Genomic DNA, 22,652 nt, shown 5'->3' with positions numbered 1-22,652 from the left:
TCAGAATACACATTCCTTTGTTAAGAAATTTAAGAGTTTCTGTAATCAAACCCTTGTCAATAAAGTGTGAAAGAACTATAACTTGGCAGATTGGTGATATTTCAACAACAGTTTTTGCATGATGACTCTAAATAACCTCAAAAAAGGACCCAGGCTTATTTAGTCAAAGATACTGCACTGTTACATAACCTGTGCCTTCTCAACTACTCCCCAGAGTCCCCGATGTTTATGATTCTACTTCTTAGCTGCCTAAATGTTCTCCTCTACTCACTACCCTCCCATCCCATCACCCATTCACTGTGTCACCACTTTCAATTATCTTCCCAAATCACGGGTCTGGTCAGGCCACTCACAAACCCATCATGGCTCCATTGCCTATGAAATGAAAACCAAAGTACAGAACTTAGTCTGAAGTAAAAGCCTTGCATCAAGCCCCCATTTACGGTACCCTTCATGCATCCTAATCTCCATCTATTCGAGATAACTAGTCCTTGCATGAAAGCACCATGACTCTGACAGTATTTTTGAGCATGCCTCCCATCTGACTTTACAAAATCACCCTATTTGGCTCAGCTCAGCTGCTATTTCCTCCATGAAATTTTCCACTACCCTCCTCTAGCTCAAATTAATCAATCATTCCTTTTCTTTCCTCCAAGTTCATATAGCACTATATATATTTGTGGGTATATATAAATATATTTGTGGGTATATATATATTTATCAGCTTTATTAAGATATAATTCACACAACATACAATTAACCCATTTAAAGTGTATAATTCACTTATTTTTAATATATTCACAGAGTTGTGCAACCATCACCACAGTCTTTAGAACATTCTCATCACCCCCAAAAAGAAACCCCATACCTATTAGCAGTCACTCTCCATTTTCCTCCAATTCCCCCAGCCCTAGGTGATCACTCATCTGCTTTCTGTCTCTATGGATATCCCTATTCTGGATATTTAATACAAATGGAACCATACAACATGTGGTCGTTTGTGATTGGCTTCTTTCACTAAGCATAATGTTTTCAAGGTTCACCCATGTTGTAGCATGTATCAGTACTTCTTTCCATTTTATTTTTTAATAATATGCCATATATCACATTTTATTTATCTGTTTATCAGCTGATGGATATCTGGGTTGTTTCCAACTTGTAGCTGTTAGGAATAATGCTTCATGCAGAACTATCATCGTACTTTTTATCATTTAATATGTGTGGCTTTTTATTAGAAGGTTTGTGTGTGTGTGTGTGTGTGCGCGTGCACACGCACATGTGCATGTTTCTGCCTGTGTCTGTTTCATCACTAGATTATAAACCCCTTGTAAGTAAAGACCATTATTTTCACTCTGAAATCTCCAAATAGCAAGTAGTCAATAAACATTTGATATTTGGATTAATAATTATGACACATAGTTTAGATTCTTACTATGTCAATTATCACAAAACACAAGGTACTCAGAATAAAAATATTACCCAAGAGTGGACAATAAATTATAACTTTGAAAAACTGATGGTTCTTAATAAACTTTAATCTCTGCACTATTTCCTGAAATTCCACATATGGATGCTATTGTTGATTATATCATGGAGGGCAATTCCTTTGCTAATAATAGTTGTGAACTGGTGCACAGGAGCCTGGAAGATGCCAGACTTTCTCTCCTGAATTGTCTACACAATGTCTCGTCGTTGCTCTAGGCTTAACTGAGGTTATTGTTCTAGTTTAGAGCAGTGGTTCTCAACCCTGGCTGAGCATTATAATCACCTGTGGATCTTTATCTGGGTTCCACCTCTCAGATTATGATTCCACAGGGCAAGTTGGGGCCCAGATGCCACATGTTCTGAAAGCTCTAGAAATACTTCTAATGCATAGCCAGGTTTGAGAGTTGCTATTTCAAAAGTCACCTTGAAGTTAAAAAAAAAAAAAAAAGGAATCTTATAGAGCATGTATGAATGCACTTTACTCACAGAGAGCATTTTACTCATCCTAGGATCACGTCCATTAATACTACCTCAGATTTATAAGGCATTTCTTATTTGGAAAGAGATTTGCAGTCATCTTTCATTAGCTAAGATTGCATGCTGGGTGACTTCATACAAATCACATAATCCCTTTATGTTTCAAATTTCCTCAAATGTAAACTGTAGGCAGTTACACTGACCTGCCCTCAAGGGGAATTGTGGAGCCCAATAGAGGACTGTAAAGCACTCAGCAAACATAAAAATGTTACACCCATGCTTATTAGACTGGTATGAAGTCCTAATTACAGACTTAAAATGAAGCAAACATGAAAATAAACACTCAAAATGAGTCTTCCTGCAACTCTATCATCTGAAAGATCCTTTCCCACCACCAAAGTACAGCAATTCCCCTTTACCGCCAGGACTAATAAGCAGACACATTCTCCAGTCACCAAGGAAGAGAGGGCCAATGATAGCAGCAAACAAGAATATAAAACAGCCCTGAAAAAATAGTTTGTTAACCTTCTCTTATCATTTATAATGCAATTAGAGATTATGCCTGTTGGTACTCTGTTTTGAAAAATATTCTTCAAAAACATTTGTGCATGTTCACACAAGTCTTTAAGCTAATGCTACTTACCCACTGTTGATGTTAAGCCTGAAGTTGTTTTCTAGTGTTATTGATGGGTTTTGCATGGCTATATTTAGTCTCTTCTCATCTCCCACAGGTGACGGAAAAAATGTGAAAAAAATGTGGTCAAAATGAGACCTTGAAACCTATCTCAAGTTAGGGGTGTGTGAGAATGGAGAGGTGGGGAGGGATCTCTAGCCTTGGAATTAGAGACAGGTCTTGTAATAAATCCACAATTAAGGACTAATTAGCACTATATTTTCAGCTTCTTGGAAAGGGAGGCAGAAAACACGTTTTTTCCCTTTTATCATTTTGCTTCGAAAGGACCACATGGTTTAAAGGGACAGATCCATTTCCCATATGCCAGTTCATTTACAATGAAATGGTTTATGTGACTCTAAATGAGAATTAGTGCACTGGCCCTGATCCTGACCAGAGCTGCTGTGCCCATGAACCCTAAGCAAGCATAGCCCTCCTAGATGCCACTTAATCTTGACCATGCTCTTTCCTCTTTGGCTTCCTTAGGGTTTGGGTTGTATTCCTGAAAGCAGCTGTCTGCTTCGGTAAGCCGGGGCTACCCTGGCTTCCAGGGGACTGTCCCTGTGGATGCCAAGACGGCACAACTGAGATAAGGTAAATAAACGATAAATAAAGCCAACTTTTTATGGAGAAAAAAAGGTAAGGCTCAGGACTTGCTAATAATTAAATCCTATTTAACAAATATATATTGAGTACTTACCTCTGTGGATAATACTGTAGTGCTTGCTATAGAGATTACTGAAAGTTCCTTGATATGCTCACAGTGTTGCTATAACTCCATGACCTTGGGTCCTGAGTCAGGACAAGAGCAACAACCTTGCCTTAGAGATTCTCAGAGTTTGGCCAACTGACATGCAGGTTTCCCATGGAATTCTAAACTGGCCTTCAGCAGTAGCAAGCTGAAATGCCATTAATACCCATGACACCCATTAGACCTTGATCACAACTCAGAAGCTCCTGTGATTAGAGTCTCAATGCAGTGAGCCTCATTGGTTGGAAAAATTATCTATTTTGTGCAGCTATTGTTTTTAAATTAAGGTTAATTCCAGAATATTTCTACCTCAATAATTTTTTAGCATCCCAGCATTTTTGCAAATCCTTTTAGGGGGAGAAAGAGCCTTACAGGCTTCATTTCAGTAAATATCCTTTACCAAAATGCAGGGGAAATTAGTGCTAATACTTGCCTTTAATGGGATACACTTATCTGGGAACACTTTCTTCCGTCAATGTGGACCATCCCCAGAAAGTGTGCATTGTGGACATCTCTCCTGTAAAGAGGTGCAAATTGTTATAGTAAGTTACATGATTTTCTCTGAGTCTTTCAACGTCCTGTTTTCCCAATATCTCCAGTAAGTATTCCCCTGCCTTGCAGATCTAGAAGCCAACCATGAATTAGTTTCAGCAATTTCCTCAGTGAAACATGGGCCATCCACATTCCAGCCCATTGCTCTCCTTGAAATCAGAGGAAAAGTTCATGGAGTTTTAAGACAGAAGAAGAATCAGGTACAATTTTCTGTTCAAGTGCTTGCTTTCCATATCTTTTGAAGGTGATCCTTAAGATCTTAGATAAAACTTCGATCATTCTTACATGTTAACTTTGCTTTTCCTCTTTCAACTTCCTAAAACAACAACAAAACATGGAGAAACATTCAACAACTTGAGTCACAAAGTGCATTGTGGGCAATGCCAATGAGGCACCAGAGGGTTGAGACAAGACAATGTTGTCTATTAGAGTTAGGATTTCAAAATGTCCCATTTCAGTGCTTTCCCATTTGTCTTCATGCAGAAAGTTACACTGGCTGTGATGCATGGTAAATATTTGCTCTAGACAAAGACTTTTCTGACTGATCATAGACAGGCATTTACCAAAAATCTCTTCCACAAAAACAGAACAATGAGAAGCACCCTACTTAAAAGACATCAAAATTTTCAGTTTTAATCTTTATGTCACTTAAGTATCCACCCACCTCCTTAGAGCATCTCTTTATTTCATTATGGGAAGATTTAAATAAACAATCTGTTTCCTTTCTAAATATTTTTGGGTTAACAATAATACTCTCTCACACTTGTATTTTAGTTCTGATGATTAAATAGCAAAAATTCTAATTAGTATCCTGTGTCTGGAGGGAAAAAGCTATTTCTTGATGGGCACAGGTTCAAACTGAGATGGAGAACGCATAAGGCACTAAGGTTAATGAGTTAGGTTGCAGTGCTAAGGGGAAGGGATTAGGGACCAGAACTGACCAACTCTGGAGAAAGAGTCTAGCTTAGTGGAAAGACTAAGCTGAGGCCAGAATGTATTAAAGATACCCACAAGACTAAAGTTATCAAAATGCAGCATGTGTTGTTAATTGTAGGGCAGAAAATATAAGGGAAAACATCCTTTTTCTTTTTGACCTGAAACTGACTTTAGACATAAAATAACGTACATGTTGAGGGATTGATTTTATTTCCTTTCTATGTACTTAATATTTCTGGTGAGACATTGAGCTATGGGTAAGGGGCATATTATTAGATGGGCATCCTGAGTACACTGCCCAGAATCTGCACTAATTCTACCATTTTTCTCCATGAGGAAGCCAGGAGTCCCACTGTCAAACCCTATCCCTGTCAGTTATTAGCTACATGATCTTGGGCAAGTCTCAAACTTCTAAGGGCCTCAGTTTTATTCATCATACATATCATGAATAATGGTATGTACCTTATTGGAATGCTGTGCTTAAAAAAGCCTATGTATATGAAAATACCCATAGACTAAGCATATATTAGCACTCAGTACATGTTAGATTAATCAGTTAGTGGGGAGAAGTCAGGGACTGAGACCAGCCCCCATTACCCACAGGCGGAAATCCATATATTTTAGCTGGTACTCAGAGTCCTGTAAAATCTGCTCCCTTATACTCTCCAGCCTTTTCTCCACTTACCTGCTGTAGTCAAACATTCTCTGATATATCTTGGATTTACCCAGCTTCATGTCTTTGTCTATGTCATTCTCACCACCCTCAGATTCCCTTTGTGAAAATCCACCTGTCTCTCAAGGGACTGTCTCAAATCCAACTGTCCCTAGGAATCTTAGGGAGACTCTCACCTTCTCCTCTAAACCCTGGTCCTCACTATCTAAAGCACTCCTGGATGCATAATCCATGGACCACTTACTGCCCCAGCAGACTGCAAGCTTCTGCAAGGCAGTGGCCCAACTATCCACCTCTGTGTACCTCCACCACACAGACCGTGGTGCCTTGCCAAGAGTAGGTGCTGAATAGGCGTGATTAAATGAACAAACGATTTCTCACCCTGCCCCTGTTGTGCTCTTGGACAAAACATTTTGCCTCTTTCAGTCTCAGTTGCCTCAGCTGTGAACAGAGGATAATAGCAGGGATGTACTTCCCAGGTGTGCCATGAAGAATAGACCAATGACTGAAAAGCAATTTGAAAATGTAAAATTAAATGCTATATATAAATTTTATATAATCAAAACCATTTCCCTCTTTATTATGTTTTATTTGGCTTTATATCTTGGAATCCTTTGTGGGTTCCAGAATTTCACAGATGTACTAACATCCCCATTAGCACCTAAATTCTCTTCGGTAATAAACGATTTTGTGTATTATAGCTCACGGCTACTTTTCCCTGGCATACATACATGTGAATCTGTTATAATTTGGGGTATTCATAATAACTAATGATACAATTCATTTCTAAGGCATAATCCATTCCTTATTTCTTTGGCTGGCCAGTTATTGTTCCTTTATTGTTGCCTCAAGGGAACTTATCCCACTAAATCCAAAATGCAGAGGATGATGCTCATCTGTTTAGAGCCCAAATCTTCTCGTAGCTTGCAATCTGAGACCCAGAAAGTGGTCTGGAGTTTTGAATCACTATCTTGTTTTCTATGGCTCTCTTTGTCTCAAACTCAGAATCCCCCATGCACTTTATTGTAATAAACGTGCTATCAAGAACTCACTGCAAACTGGTCTCCTAAGTACCAGGAAAGGAGTGGATTATTCCTTTACATGAAAGCAAGGCAATTCTAGTTCAAAACGCTATTTTCTTTCTTGATATGTTCAAGAAAGAGGTTGTCCTAGAGAAAAATGAATGTTCTTAGAATATCTCAAGTTTCTACAAAAAGAGGCTCTGACTTGTACTGCATAGTGGGATATTATTCCTAGAATAATCCTTCAATTTAGATGGAAACTCTGAGGAAGAGGGGATGGAAGCAACATCATAGGGTTGTGAGGATCAAGTGATTCAATGTAAAAGGTTTAGAATAGTGCATGGGCGTAATAAGTATTCAATAAATATAAGGTTCTGTTAGTACCAGTAGAGGGCCTACACTGAGGTTGGCCCTGTGCTAAGAGTTAGATAGGGCCTCTCATTTGAGGTTCACAAGAAACCAGTGAGAAAAATCTACTCAGCCCCAACCCTCACCTCATTTGACTCAGAGAAGTTAAACAACTTGTCCAAGGTCTCGAAGTTAGCAATGAGTGGAGAGAAAATCCAAGCACCAGTCTGCTGTGTTTCCAAAGCCCATACTCTCTGTATTGTTTCTCAGAACTCCCTACTGTTTTCGTTTTTGGCTTATGTTGGGAAACCATTTCTGCCCATCCGCCAACCCCCACCTGAGCACATGATCCTCCTTTTCCAAATGGCTAATTTCCCAGTCTTACTCATTTTGTTATTAAAGTTTTAAAATTAAGAGTATTTTAATCTCTCCTAGTGGATTCCTGACCAATTTATCTAGTTTTATATCAGGCTATCATTTTCAAAGTTTATTCCAGTCTTTCATTAGGCTCGTCCTCACTTAGTGGCAATTATTTTTTAAAGTTCAATGTAATTTTTCTCATGGGGCATGTATGAGGAAACACCAAGTTTTTGAGGAATAGAAGCTTCCCCTACCCACCTATTTCTGTTTTCATATTTTAACTTAGTTCAACTTGTGGCAATATAACTCTCATATGGACCAACTGCTTTGTCATTCAAATGCAAAGTGGTATCATTGTTTTGTAGGTGGCATAACCCTGGCTGCCAATATTGTGCAAGAGGAATCTCTCTGTAACAAAATATCTCCTAATTGTGTACAAACTAACAGCATACTTTAGTTTACCAGGAACACCTACATGATATTTTGTAGTCTACACAGCAAGTATATTTCAAAGTGCCTTATCATTAGTTATCTCTCTCATCTCTGTGAAATGGGGCAGAAGTATCATTGCAGTTTCATAGATGGGAAACTAAGACATGGGGAGGTTAACAACTTGCTCAAGGTCTTAGAATGAATCCACGGCAGAGCTGCAGATTCTGACTTTGCATTTCTTTGCTAAGACCTTTAACTCCACCTCTTCAAAGTGTGAACAATTTTCAAAGTGAATATATGATGAGAGAGGTGGGGAGGTGGGGAGAGAGGGGGAAAATACTATTCACATTAAAATTTTCCTCAACCCTTAGTCTGCTTCTACAACCCATCTTGTTTTGTTGACTCATTCCCATCAACAGCTTCCAGTACATTTGATAATCAAAGAATAGGGACGGTAAGCACCCCTTTCCCTCATTTTCATTTACAGAATGAAAGGACAATAATCCAAAGAGATTAAAAGAAATGGAAATTGCAAATATAAAGAGGAATTGTTCAGACCACACTATTTTCCCATTTCAATATCATGTTGTTCTCCTTTTCAGCAGTCAGTAATGCTATAAATGCCATGCATTTGCAGTACTTTGTAACCACTGTCACAGTGCCCCCCTTAAGCAGCTAAACATAGTGGGCTGATTTTGCCACTGCCGTTATATTGCCAAGGAATCAAGGGTAAATGGAGGTTAAGTGATTGCCAGGAGTGCTCACCATGGCAGCTGCTAGGATTAGAACCCATGACCTCCTACCAATCACCCCAGTGAAGTTAAGAAGGTTCCCAAATATTGTTTCAGTGTTGGAGTAGGGCAATTGAAGGCAGATTTGTTCAATGCTGACAAAGGGACCAGCCCGGCTTTCACCAACCCATCTCAGTCTTCTCATTCCCAAGCCATTTCACAAACTTATTCATCCCTTTGAGGGAAGGAAATTTCCTTTCACAAAATAGTTAGAACTGAATAGATCCCTTCCACATCCAGATTTTCATGGTTTTCTGTTTGTTTCATGTGGACAGGACCACCATGGGTTCTTGGACAAATAACAGATTTCATTTTCCTTTATACAATGGATGATATGGAAGAAACAGAGCACATTTAGACTGCTTATATTTCCACACCATCTTCTGTTGTAATTGGTATTTAACAATGGCTTATCACTTGAACATGAGACATTTTTTCGTTGCTAGTTCCCCTAACAATCTCTTGAGTATGGGTCATCCCCATACTCTAATAGGGAAAATAAGATATTTCTTGTCCGAGAAACCATGGATGGCCATGTCTATAGGAAACAACAAACAAGCAGAAAACCATGGAAACCAGGATGTAGAAGTCATTTGTTTAGTTCTAATTTATTTCATGAAAGGAAATTCCTTTTATGTGCTTTATTTAATCATCTATTGTAAATACCATGACAAGTACAGTCACCAGCTGGTGTTTGGTGCTTATTTCTAAGGTGATTTTTAAAATAATCACTGGCATCTGTGAAAAACACTGTTGGCAAACTTTTTCTCTCATTAGATCCAGGAGCAGGAAAAAAATTCAAAAGAAAAAAATTTCCTCCATGAGAATTTCCTGATAATTTTACCCAAAGAAGATGTTTTTCATGGCAGTGTTCAAGGGAAAGGCTTACAGAAGTTCATGGAAGCGAACAGAAAAGCACAATTTTTAAACAGATCAAGGACAGGGAGTGGAGTCTTCCTTCCCCTTGGCCTTCTCTGCCTCTCCGTCTGGTACCTCAAGTGCCCATCCAGACCTGGGCAGAGACCTGATGGATTTTCCATTCATATAGCCTATATCTCACTTCCTGTGGGCAAAGACCATTCCCCCAGGCCACTCAGCAGCATGCTAAGTAACCCCTGGAATTGAATCAGATCTGTACCAGTCCTTTGGTTCACTAGATGAGGACGAGTTTAAATATGTGCAATTTCTGCATCATTGCTCAATTTTTCAGGGTCTTCTAAGGACTGTCCATGCCCCAATCTTCTTGCTTTTCTGACAGCCTACCTTAGAAATGTTTCCCCTTTGAGAGAGGGAGTGAGGAGACAGAACTGAAACTTAATCCAGGACATTAAGCTCACCTCAGAGCTTCAGCCTTCCCTGCAGAGGTGCCATTTCACTCCTTTACAGTCACAGGTCTCTTGTCTTCCTTCTCCTCAGTGGCCCCCATCAGAAACTGCTCATGAGAAATCTCCTACAATGCAGGAACTTATGGGGGGTAGGGAACCCTTGAAATAACTCCTGCTGAGGTCCATACTCCCTCACACATCATGTCCATTAATATTTGCCCTTTTCAGGACTTCTGGCATCTGAGTGAGACAATGGCCTTTAACTGAAGCAGAACTGAGCTGGAAACAAGCAGGTCATTGGTGAAGGTGCGTGTCAGGGTACCAGGAAGCCTGACTCCTTTTTCTTGGTCATGCATCCCTTCATTCTAACATGGGTTGGGTGCCCACCTAAGGCTGGTGGAGGTCTAGGCACAGAGAGAGACCCCTACTCACATGGAGTTTAAAGTCTAGGACTTGCTTACATTCTAGGCCTCAATGGAAAGTAAATACACCCGAACCTCTGCTGTATGACCCGCTGTAACAGCATCCACAGCTCCAAGTGTGCTATAGCGGCGGGGAAAAGACCAGACTCTGGCAAAAGGAACAGCAGTGACATGGCCGCGTCAGATAGCGCAGAGCCCACGAAGCCATCTTCCAGGGCTACCCAGCCGGAAGTGACCCCGTGATAGGCGGGGCTCAGACACCCAGCTCCTACTCCATTGCCGAGGTCTCTAAGCTCGCCCCATGTGTTCATCCAAGTAAGGTGGCGACAGCGCAGACTGGACAGATGTTGCTCGCTTCGCAGCATTCCCGCCCACGAAGGCGGCCCCTCTGAGTCCTGGAGGACGCAGGGGACAAACGAAGGCCCTACTGCTGCGGACCCCACTCTGCAGGGCAATCCGACCTGGGGGTAGGGTCTCACGAGTTCTAGAGCCGTCGAGCGCCCAGACCTCTCGCTCGCTCCCCGATTCTGCACACCAGAGGCGAGGCGGGAAGAGAACAGGAAGACTGGTAAGGTCCCCCGCTGAAGATGCTGAGAAAGGCAGGGGACCGGGCGCCAGTAATGAATTTTCCGGGAGGGGTGTGCAGGACTAAAGTTTTGTTTCATAGATAACCCCCAGACTGAAGTCACAACTTTTTCCGAGGAGCCGGGAGCTCCCAGTCCCAGTCCCGGGCCTCCACTGACGGCTGGGTGACCAGGCCCGGGACTCACTCTCTTTGTGTCCACGTTTCTTCCAAATGCTGCGGCTCCTTTAGGGCCGCCAAGTTCCGCGACTCCTGTGGGGGCCAGGTACTGGCGTTGTCCACAGGATCTCCGTTGGCGCTACTGCTGAGCTTCCCGCTTCACAGAGCGCCAAGACCGGGAGGCTCCGGAGCTCCCAGACGCGCCCAGGCCTCTATCCGGTAGGGACCGTCCAGGGCCACCAACTCCCTCAGGAGGCGCCCAGGTCCGGCTGTAGCAGCCCAGGTCCCGCTGTAGCCGCCCCCGCGGGGCGGGCAAGAAGCCTGAGCTCACGGTAACCGCGAACTTCCCAGCCGCGGAGGGTCCCCTCCGTCAGCTCTAGCCTCAGGCGATTGGACCGCAGCTGCGGGCGGAGCCGGGCGTTCGGCACCGCCCATGGCTGCGCCCTGGCGCCGTCTCCATTGGCTGCCCACTCCGCCAGTCACGGGGGCGCTGGACGCCCTGCCCCGCGGGGGCCGGCCTGGGGCTGGCTCCACCCCCGCCCTCCGCCCGGCCCCGCCTCCCTTCCGAGCGCGGTCGGCTCAGCTCCGGGTTCTGCCTCATTCGCTGAGCGGGTCCATGAATTGTCAGCGCGATCCCAGCAGCTGCTGAGCCGAGGCGGCCGCCGGGCTTGCCGTGCTTCCCCTGAGGTGCCCACCCAAGCCAATGTGCCCCGGTCTTTTGGGACGAGGGCAGCCGCCGATTCGGGGCAACTTGGGATTCAGGACCCGGAGCAGGGGCGTCGGTTTGCGATCGGGACTCGGCGAGCAGGGTGAGTGGCAGCGCGCAGGGCAAGCGGCTCGTCTCGGTGCTGTTCCGCGGCGGGCGAGCCGGGGTCCTGGCGCGCGTCGGTCGGCGGGTCAGCCCGAGCGTGGCCACTGTGGGGAGGTTAGGGCTAGGCGGGATTTACTCCGTGCCAGTATCCCTACTCCCAAACTTCTTGTTTTCAAAGCATCTCGACTCTGCCCGGGACGCGGCTCTGCGTAAGCACGAACTTGGCTTGTTGTAATTATCATTAGGTGGGGCGCGGAGACGCGTCCCCTGCCTCTCTGCGGCGGCGATACCGCGCGCTTGGGGCGGCCTCGGTGCCGGGTGGAGTGCGGGCGGCAGTTCCTAGATGGCGTGCGGACTGGTTCCTGAAAAATTAACCGATGCCGAAGCCGATGCGGTGCAATGACCCGGCGTCGGAGTCTGAATCTGTAGGCTGAGCAAGTCATCATGTTCGGGATGAGGCGTCGGCGGTCAGAGAACTTAAGTGACCATCTGGGTTCTTGTAGCAGGGGCTTCAGAGCTTTGTAATGTTTGAAAGGAATTGACAGCGCGGATATTAAACTTTGTAAAGTAATTACTTTATATTAATACTAGACTCTGCATCTCTCATGAGCTGCTCGGACTTCCACATCCACCTGCAAGGTGTGTCCGAAACACTTCGTTAGGGCCAGTGTGGGTCTGTCCCTGTGCTCAGAGTCGTGAAGAATCCAAGACGAAGCTGTGAGAAGGACCCCCTGGCTGGTCGGCTGGTGTTTAAGCACCTGTGTGTTTAAGTGGTGAAGTTGTGACAGGGACTGAAAACAGAGGATTCAAGGTTAAACCTGACACTTTGTGACTCGGTCTGGGATAGATTTTTTTTTCCGTTAGTGGTGAGGAGGTGAAAGCTTCTTGCTTTTCTGAGGGCAATTATAGACATGTAGTTCATATTTTGTATAGAATGAATATAATTCAATGTACTAATTCCTGGAATTCTTATTTGATGTGAATGAGACCTTATTGGGATTACTAGGTAGATGCTTGAGTACAGAATTTATAGTATTTTGATCTTTGGAAATATGTAAGAATGTTGAGATTTATATAGCTAAATAGTGTGTGTGTGTGTGTGTGTGTGTGTGTGTGTAAGCATGTCTGGATCTGCCTGGTCTGTCTGGGTCAGCGTATGTCCATGAACTTTATGAACATTCAGTCCAATACCATTTCGTGCAGATTCCTGGTTTCTGTTTTACTGCCCAGCAGCCGCCAGCCGGCCCATCTGTTAAAACATAACATATATACTTCAGTCAGGGCACTGGAGTGGAGCGGTGGGTAGGGGGCAACCCTTAGAAGGAACAACGTGCTACAAACAAAACCTGCCCCTCAAATTCTATTTTCGCTCACTATTGGGCCTGAACTTGTGCTTTTTGGTGCAGGCTGGAAGAAATGCTTGTCTTTTCCAGAAATGGCAAACTGCATTTTGTGAAATAAGTATGGTCTTATTTGGAGAGGGGGTAGTTTAAAGGAGAAAAAAGAAATGAGTTGCTTGTCACCTTGCAACACTGGTTTACCGCTTTGCAGTAGCATGTATATCAGACTGTTTTCTTTTACTTAAGAGAATGCATTAAAACTGAATTGTTCTACACCAGAAAAAAAAAAAAAAACATCTTAATAGAAGTAAACAGAGCTTTAATGCAGACTTAGTAACTCCAATGAAACATGTTTTTAGAAATTTATAAGTTGGATATAAATTCATATTCAGCCTAATCACTGGTTACAATGGTTCAGAATTTATAGTTTAAAAAGTAATAAAAAAAACCTTTATCACAAAAATCCCTATGACTAAAAGGCTATGGCAGGAGTATAACAGTTTAATAAGTTCCTCCATCCAAGTAACCAATACTTAAAAAGACTATGTTTATTTAATAGCATAATTACTTTGATGACAAAATAAAAGCAATATTTTTAGAAGCATAGTTGATATTCTTCCCAATAATTTTATGCTCATAAACACATTTTAATAATGGTGTTCATTATATATAGGCAGATTAAACTGGAATGGTTTTTAAGAGCTCATCATAAGAAGAATTGTTTTTATTTTTATAGTATTTAAACATTTTGGGGGAATATGCAAATCCCTAATCTGTGAATGTCTTTAAATTTCTGATGGACTATATAGAGAAAATTCTCCCACGTTTCTGGGTCATCAGAATCCACTGGATTGCTCCTTAGAAATTCAGTTCTTGGGCTGGATTCCAGTCCCAGAGATTCAGATTCACAAGTCTGGGGTGGGGCTTAGGAATCTGCACTTTAAACAAGCACCTCCAGGTGGTTCTGATACCGGTGGCGTCCCTCACCATATTTTGAGAAACACTAGAATGTTGTTCATTTTTAAAAGAACAGTTACTGCATATGAGTTAATTTAACAATTAATTGTTCATAAATTCTTAGGTGGCATTTACCAGCCTTGTGGAATTAATATGCATTAAGTCAGTCTGTCTTCAGCAATGGGCATCTTTTGTCCTATGTTTGGAAGTATTTATAGGGACCCTCAGCGGTCCCTGTTCCAGGTTGGCCCCAATTCTAAGGAAGTCTGTCTGGGGAAGCCAGGTAATCCAAGATCCCTCCCTATTCTTAGCTGCACCACCCCTACCCTGAGTCCAGTGGGTTCCTAAGGGCTCTAGGGTGACTTTGCTGGCCCTAACTCATAATTGTGAGCATTTCTCCCTGGAGGTTAGGAAGATCTTAGTCCTTAGGAGGCACCTTTGGCCCTTTAATGGCCGTTCCAGGCATGGGGACCAGAATCAAAGTGAGAACCTTATCTGGGAAGTAGAGGCTTACAAGAGATGAAGGATTTCCCTGGGAAGCTGTGGCCAGCCTGCCTGCCTCTGGACCAGGAGAATCTGAGCCACCTGTCTGAAGATCCAGTGATTCTCATTTTCTGAATCACCTTAGAATATTTTTTTTTTGAGGTGTCCATGTAATTGAGTAAATACATTTTCTCACCATTATAGAGAGATGTGTTGAGAATTGATTGCTACCTCTCCTTTCTGTGAAATCAGTGTGGATTTTGACTTAATTATTGCCAATTAGTTTTTCTTAAATTTAATTTATAGTTTGATACTGACATTTGAGTTCCATTCTCCCATTTTGAACTGGCATAATTTTCAATTTAAGACTCCTATGTAAGTTTTAAAAGACAAATGATCTGTCAGAAGTTGTTACCCTTCCCTCTTTCTACCATCTCAGTACCCAAAAAACCAAATGACTTCTCCTCAGAGGTCAGAAGTGCCCAGAATATTTACTTCCCTGATGACAAAAGGACTTAGATATGCTGGAGTCAAACCCACATTGTTCCAGACCACTGGATCCTCACTGGGACTTTTAGGGAGCAATTTCTGCTTTAAGAAGCACTTGGCAGGCATGTTTATAGGTCACTTATCTTAACAATCCTTAGAGTACAATAATTTTTTCCAGTTTGTTACAGATGAGCAAACAGCAACCACAAAAGAGTAATAATATTTAGATCCTTTCTTTCATCTTCAAAGATGACACCAGTAACTGAGAAGTTGACCTTGTTTTTTGAATTGTTTTTATTTGGCATTATGGCAATATCATTCATATTTAGCATTATGGCAATATCATTCATATCTTCTACAATTTTTTACCTGTCTTTTAGAATTTCTTTTTATATTGAATGTGAACTCGGAACAGTTTTACTTACAAAGTTAACCACCCTATATGATAATTGGTTCAGTGACCCCGACCTTAACCAGCCAGCCTTGACCCAGAGAGGCAAATAATTTGCCAAAGGTCACAGCATACATGGCAGCAAAGCCTACATGTGGAATTCTCTGAACTTGTATTTTAGACATGTTGCTGTTTGCCTGTGGGGTCATGTTATACTGCTAATGATGTGTTTACTCTGACAAAATACAGTTCTTTAATTTCATTTCCCCAGTTTCTGCATGATAGGATGAAATGAGGAAAAATAAAGAGCCATAGCCCTTGATCATATAAAACAAAAAACACACAAAACACTACAGTAGAATGCTGCTTTTCTAGAAACTGGCCATAGGTTATTACAAGCTTCTAAGCAACAATTATTCTTTTTTTTTTGGCCATGACATATTTTTTACATCTAACTTTCAAGTTTTTGACGCTTCTTGCCTTACTCTGTTCCCCATGGCTGAACCTACTTTTTTTAAAAAAAATTCACTTTTCAAGTCAGTTTGCCTCCTTAGCAACTTCTAATATTTAACTTTTTGCCATTTGTGCTATTTCTCCTCCAAAATGCCCCCTTTAGTGTTTGGGAACTAGTAACCTCTACAAATCTAGAAGAACGGTCATTGGGCTATAGATGTTTTACCCTAGCTTTGGTTTGGGGATTTAACTATACTGATAGTAAGAAAAAAGAAAAAGGAGAAGGATAATATCAAAGTCATGTTGATTTGTGTTTCATATTAGATAGTCCCAGCTTATAGTTTCAGTGGGAAGTTTAAGATCCAGATGAATGAAGTGACAGATACACACATCTGTGGCCCTATAGACACTCTTCTGAAACAAGCTGAAAAAAATGTAACTAATACAGCATCTTGGGTTACAGAAGGAAAACAAATACTAAGCTCTGAGAAAAGAACTGGGCAAACAGTGAATGATCAAGGGTGGGTTGGAGTGGGAGAATGGTGGGAAAGAAATACCTCCATTAAAATGCCAGACAGGGTGGTAAGAAATTCATGGAGGTTCTGATGGTTTGGGGTTTCTTGGGGGCATTGATTCTGTTTTATATTGTATTCACAACTCACTCACCCTGCTTCTTTTAAATAATTTATTATAGCAGCAGGCTTTCCCCTGTTAGTTTCTTTTTTATAACTTTTTCCTTCTCATCTCTGGGTCTAATCAGATGCATATATAATAGTGTGGCTGCTCTAGAGTACTTAGGAAAATCCATGATCAATATTACTGCATTATAAACCCATGGTTCTGTTCTGTTCTGTTTTGCTGTGTTTTCTTCCCTGTTATATTAACTCAGTATCTATGTTTTAAACAATATTTTATTAATCTTTGCACAATGAGACTTTTGGGCTTATTCTCCTTGGCTGGAACTTTCTTTTCAGTAATCCATCATCACACCACCATTGATCTAATGATGTATTTATTGCTCACTGTTGCAGCACTGTCAAGAAACCCAGTATGGTTCTAAAAATTTGATTAAAAAGAAATCAAGTTTTGCAAGGCATAGCCATCCAATTATGTTAGAAGCTGCCAAGTATATTTTATGCTAAAATATACACATATATTTCAAGTGAGCAAAATGTGCTCTTTTTGAAGGCTTTTTAAACTTTTTGCTATGCAGTAAGTAGAACAAGAAGATGCCTTTTAAACTTTTTGCTGTGCAGTGAATAGAACAAGAAGATGCCTTGTCCAATTATGAGTGTGGAGTGCACTCCCCCCTCCACTCACTTCCAGCCAAAGATAAGGTATAACATTTTTTAAGTTTATACCCCTGAACACTAAGGCAGGTAGATTTATCAGTTTGAATGATAATAATAAAACTGTTGTGATAATATCAGCCCTTAAAGGATTTTCCAGGTAATTATTACAAATGAAAATGAACTAAATCAATAAATATTAATTAACTATCCTGCAGTAGCCCCCCTTCTCTTCTTATTTAACTCAAAACTCAGTTCAAGCATTAACACCTTTGGGAAGCCTTTCGTGTCCCTCTTTGGCATGGTGCCTTCTGCTGGCAGAGCCCTTATCTCCTCTTCTGTTATCTCCCTGCTGCAGACTGGGAGCTTTTTGAGGGCAGGGACCACACCTTTCTTCTTGAAAGAAATAGTTTCTAGGTGCCCTGGAGGCTAGAAAGAATTACAAGTGAATATTGCAAGTCTTCTTCAAAAGGAATATGCATAAAGATATTCACCAAACATTTGAATGGTAGCAAAAACTAGAATCCCAGAGCTGGAAATTTTGCTTAAGCACCACATTAATTTGCTTAATGCACGTCACATTACTATCCTCCAGTCCTGCCTCCTCCATCTTCAAAGCCCCTCAGCTTCATTCTTGCCTTGTCTCCTTCTCATTACCTCCCTGTTATCTTCTTCAAGGATGTCACCACCTTCCACCTTAGTCCAGGCCGTCAGCCACCCCCCCACCACCCCAGTTCCCCTTTTGTCCCTAAACCTCTTGTCATATCTTTAAAGAGCAGCTGACTCATTGGACCCCACTTTGAGGCCTGGGACAGCCTCACTCATGTCTTCTGAAGTCTCAGAAGGCTTGGTTCCTTTCACTATTGAATGCAGATGGCTTGCTAGCTTTGACTTTGGAGAGGCTTGGGGGGCCTTTGAGGAGCAAGCTGCTGATATCCAAAGCTTGGCAAGATGGGGAAGCTTGACATTTGTTGAGGGGAGCTTTCTTTTTGTTTTTTTGTTTTTAAAAGTCCAGCAGATAATTTTAATTTCAGAGACTAACATTTATAATAGTTTTTATTTATAAACTCCTTTTGTTCAGGAAGTTCCTCCTATGTAGTCACATTTATCAGATGGTCTGATTGGCTTAGACAAGCACCAGTCCTAAGATCTGGGATGCTGAGGTCCTGTAGAGACCTTGTGTCCAGGAAGAGTTTATGGATCAGCTGAATTGAGCATAACTGCCTGAGGTAAGGGCCATTAGGATAGCCCTTTTATGTTAAATTTCATGGGGTTTTGAATGGCTGCAAGGGACCAAGGACGCTGGTTTTCTGTCTTACCTGGAAGACAGAGCCTCACTTAATAGCGGCACTTACTTCTCATACCTGCCAAGAAAACATCATTAAAAAATTGAGTGATAAGTCTAAAATGCATGTAGATGTACTAAACAACAGAGAGGGTTTGCAGCCCTAGATTAGGTCACAGGCTCACTGGTTTCATTTAAAGCCTGTAAATCAGGAGTACATGTTCCTGCATATCCCAAGGCTTCTGCTTTCAACTTGGATCTGGGAACCTTGGAGGACTTCAGTGAGGATGTAGAGGCAAACGTCTATGTATCAAATCACTTGTCCCCTTCCACACATCTAGTGGAGAGTCTCACGTTGGTGCTTTGCTTTGGCATTTTCTCATACCTGCTTTTCAGTGTCTAAATACCAAATCTTCCTCTTACATTTTGCAATTATGTTACATAAAAAGAAATTCTCACAGTCAGAAACTTACCTCTTAATCTTTTTATTTCCCTGATTTCAGTCTCTCAATTTGCCCCCACCCTCCAATAATGTGTTCCTTTCTTTAATGTTCTCTTTTCCTTCTTTTCAGATAAGAACTCTACTTTATAAAATGCTTTATCATTATCAGTTATTAATCTTTTCCTTTCCAGAGTAACTCTGTAGTTTTGACCATTCTCAAAGGGCTTTGCTAAAACTTTCCCATGTGTCTTTCTGGTGTGAAGAAAAAGATCACGGTAATTCAGCTTCTCCTCTTCTGGGGTATTATATGCTCTGACGGCCTATACAGTAAAAAAGATAGTTTTACAATACCTTCCTTTTCACCAACCTTACCCATACTTGTCAGTGACATCCCCTTACCTGCCTAATCACTCTTACCACCTCCTGCTCACGTATTATCATTAAGAAACAAGATCATAAAGCTTTACTAGCAAAAGACATATTCATTACAACTAAGGGGTTGCAGCTTTCCACAAAAATCAAAGCAGGTATACACAAAATAGTGAACAGAGGGTAGCCCTATTCTGACTTCTTAAAGAACGGGACATGTGGACTATGTGTCTTTTATTGATAAGTCCTTAATTTGTTGTTCCTACTAGCCATGACTTGTTTTTTCTTTTGAGGCTGGGTTATTATTACCTTGCAGCTAATGCCAACAGTGGTCACTCTGTTTTTCCCTTCCAAATTATTACCAGTGAATTTTGGTCTTCTCACCTTTCTTTATTTTACTTTATTTACTATTTTCTATGTTTCAGGTTATTTTCCCTAATCTCCCTAATTAAGTTGTATTGTTTCTAACCTCTTCAGATATTTTCCTACCATTTTCCTGCTCCTGGCAACATCTGCCAGTTAAATTTCATCCACACATTGAATGGATTTCCATTTTTCTTACAGATTAGTAATGAAGACATTAAGTGGAATCCTGATGGTGACCCTTTCAAGAGCTAAGGCACTATTTACTATTCTGTTTTAATTATGAGCTCTTAACAGATTTTCACTAGTTATAATGTTCACCCCATTTTCCAAGTAATATTTCTCAAATACTGTACAAAACTATGAAATCTGTGTGCATTACATTTTCTGCTCTCCATTAAGTGTTAAATTTATAATTCTATAATTTTCTTGTAGGAAAAAAAAAATGCTTGTTAGACTACACTGGTTAATTTGGTTTCAAGCCATACTGCTTTTTGCTTATTATGAACCATTAGACATTTATGTAATCTTTCAGTTCACCTTATTCCCAACCACCACCATTAGTTCCCCAAGCAATAATCCTAGTCATTCTCTTCCCTCCACAATTAGTTATCATCTATGCTTTTTGGTAAGATGGATATCTTATTTTACTGATTCCTAATATTTTAAGTTTTAAAATAGCTCTACAAAGCTAAAAAAATAGCCAATGTCCTTTGATTGTGAAAATTTTCTCCCCTTCCTTTTCAGCTCAGTCTACCTCCTAACTAGGAATCACAGTGCTACGCTTATTCTCTGGAACTCTTCTCCCCCTTAATCCCCTTGTCTCAGTGGAGTGTGAAGGTGCTTCTGTCTCTGTAACATCTGGCCTGTCCCTAGGATCTGTGATGCTCCTGTGTGATCTCTTTATTGAAATGCTTATAATTAGATAAGGGCTCAGATTTATGAAACAAAATACCAATGAAAATACCTTTCATTTAGGTCCTGGGGAAGAATAAATGTCCCAGGCAGGCTGGAGGTATAGGTCAAAGTTTTTAAACAGGTAGGGAAAGCTGCAGACAGAAAGATCCTTTGGTGCTGGCTACTAGTCAAATTACTATCCTCCTCTCATGATTCTAGGGTGTTTCCCCTTGGGCTTTTCCAGGTCACTATCCTAGTGTTATAAACTAAAACACTGTATCATCCCATAGACAAACATTCTTGGAGTTGACTGAGCTGGAGTCATAAGTCCTAGTTCCAGTCCTAGACTTTACCTGAGACAGAGAAATGGGTGATAGTTCCCAGTGGAAATGTCCACATGGAGGTAATGTGCCACACTTGGTAGGAAACCTGCTGCATGAATTACAAGACCCCAATTCAAATTGACATAAACGGGAAATTTATTATCCCATGTGAGAAGTAGGACAAATGTCAGGATTGGTTGATTCAGCAGCACAGTGACACCATCAAGGATACAGGTTCCTTTCATCTCTCTGCCTCTGTTGTCCTTAGGTTGGCTTCTTGATTGCAAGATGGCTGCAGCACTTTAGATGTCCCTTGCCCAGTCACTTGCAAACATGGCAATTTCTAGAGCACAGAAAAAGGATCCCATTCGCCACCCCACCCCTGTTCAGGGTATCCTTTTAAAGAACAAGAACACATTACTAAAAAGAATTGCAGAAGATCTCTTTTCTAATCTCATTGGTCTGAAGTGGATCATGTGTCCATCTCTAAATCAACCACTAGCAGGAGGATCACCATGATTGCCCAAGGGAGGAAGGAGGTAGAACTTGAACAGAATCAAGATTCTGTTAGCCAGAAAAAAGTATGGGGGGAGGGGAGCAATAGACGTTGGCAAACAATTTTAAGTTATGACTAGGGAAATAAACTGAAATTCCCCTTCTAACTGGTGTGTAGTTGGTAAGTACCATTGAACTGCTACAGCTTTCTGGACACAAATTGGCAAGGCCTAGGTAGACAATGCAGACTGATTAAGGACAGAGAAATAAGCCAAGAAAATATTTATTCTGATTAGAATCACAATAAACCTTAATGAATTTGCATGCACTAATTTATGTCTATTTGTACTCAGTAAGTATATGATCTTTACTGAATAAAAAAGATGAAAATAATTTGCTCATTTCTCAATAATTTTGTATTTCTGATATATTTTTTGTAGTATGGGGCTATTTGTAAAAATTGTAATAACTTACATATCATAGCATTATCAACAATAATAATTTTTAATGATTGTAATTAGCCATTTATTGAGCACTCTCTTATAAATTAGGAACTAGTCATTTGCTTACATAGCCGATAAGTAATTAAGCTAGGATTTGAACTCATTCCATATGATCATGTCCCTTCTCTGCTCTCCATTGCTTCCCTTGGGCTTGGAAGATAGTCCCAAAACTAGCATGGCCTACAGGGCCTTAGGTGATTGCACCCAGCCCATCTATTTGATCTCTTTAATATCCTCTTGCCCTCACTCAGCCTTCTAGCCACACTAGCTTCCTTGTCATTTGTGTAATGAACCAACCTCATTCCCTCCTCTGACCCTTGCATTTGATGTTCCTTCTGCATGGATATGCCTCTTCTGTTCTACATCCTTCCCACTCATGCCTTGGCTTAAATGTCTCCTCTTCATGGGCCCCTCCTGGGACTATTCCATCCAATTTATTTAGGACTCACCCCACCCCCAGTTCTCTGTTTCTGCCCCATTTTTGTTTCCTTGCCACAATCTTATAATGATATATTTTACTCATTTGTCTTCTTATTTTTGTCTGTCTCCCCTCAGTAAAATAAAAGATCCATGAGACCCTGGCTAAATTTGTAAAATGAATGAATGAATAAGTTAACAAAGAAGTTTTGACATCTAATAGTCCATAGTCAGCCTTTATCTCCCATACTAGGAATAAAGTAGAATGCAAAATTGTGATTTGAGCTGAGTACATGCACTTCAGATTCTTTCCTATAGAAGAAAACTAACAAAACCTAATTTTCTTTTTTTAAAAT

The 22,652-nt window shown here is 41.1% G+C and overlaps 2 protein-coding genes across 3 annotated transcripts in view; one reads left to right on the top strand and one right to left on the bottom strand.

Annotated features, from left to right (window-relative positions):
* Positions 1–3,719: 3,719 nt before the first annotated feature.
* On the bottom strand, positions 3,720–11,375 carry LOC119508494. The gene is made up of 2 exons (XM_037802097.1): positions 9,838–11,375; positions 3,720–3,903 (listed from the first exon to the last, which is right to left on the bottom strand). The coding sequence occupies exon 1, from the start codon at positions 10,910–10,912 to the stop codon at positions 10,283–10,285; it is 630 nt and encodes a 209-aa protein (XP_037658025.1). The 5' UTR covers positions 10,913–11,375; the 3' UTR covers positions 3,720–3,903; positions 9,838–10,282.
* Positions 11,376–11,581: 206 nt separating this feature from the next.
* MARCHF3 (membrane associated ring-CH-type finger 3) overlaps positions 11,582–22,652 on the top strand; it is a 155,339-nt gene continuing 144,268 nt past the window's right edge. Inside the window, exon 1 of one of the 2 annotated variants that reach the window (XM_037802092.1) lies at positions 11,582–11,798. The gene's annotated coding sequence lies outside the window, so the exon portion shown is untranslated. Of the gene's footprint in view, positions 11,799–12,592; positions 12,612–22,652 lie in introns of those variants that run through there. The other variant, XM_037802094.1, reaches the window with a different exon arrangement.

This window comes from Choloepus didactylus, chromosome 13 (genome assembly GCF_015220235.1).
Source record: "Choloepus didactylus isolate mChoDid1 chromosome 13, mChoDid1.pri, whole genome shotgun sequence".
NCBI classification, from domain to species: Eukaryota; Metazoa; Chordata; class Mammalia; order Pilosa; family Megalonychidae; genus Choloepus; species Choloepus didactylus.
This window is presented reverse-complemented; position numbering and strand designations above follow the sequence as displayed.

Coding starts and splice junctions, on each gene's coding strand:
- LOC119508494 (XM_037802097.1), bottom strand. CDS start 10,912: ATGAAACAAAACTTTAGTCCTGCACACCCCTCCCGGAAAATTCATTAC.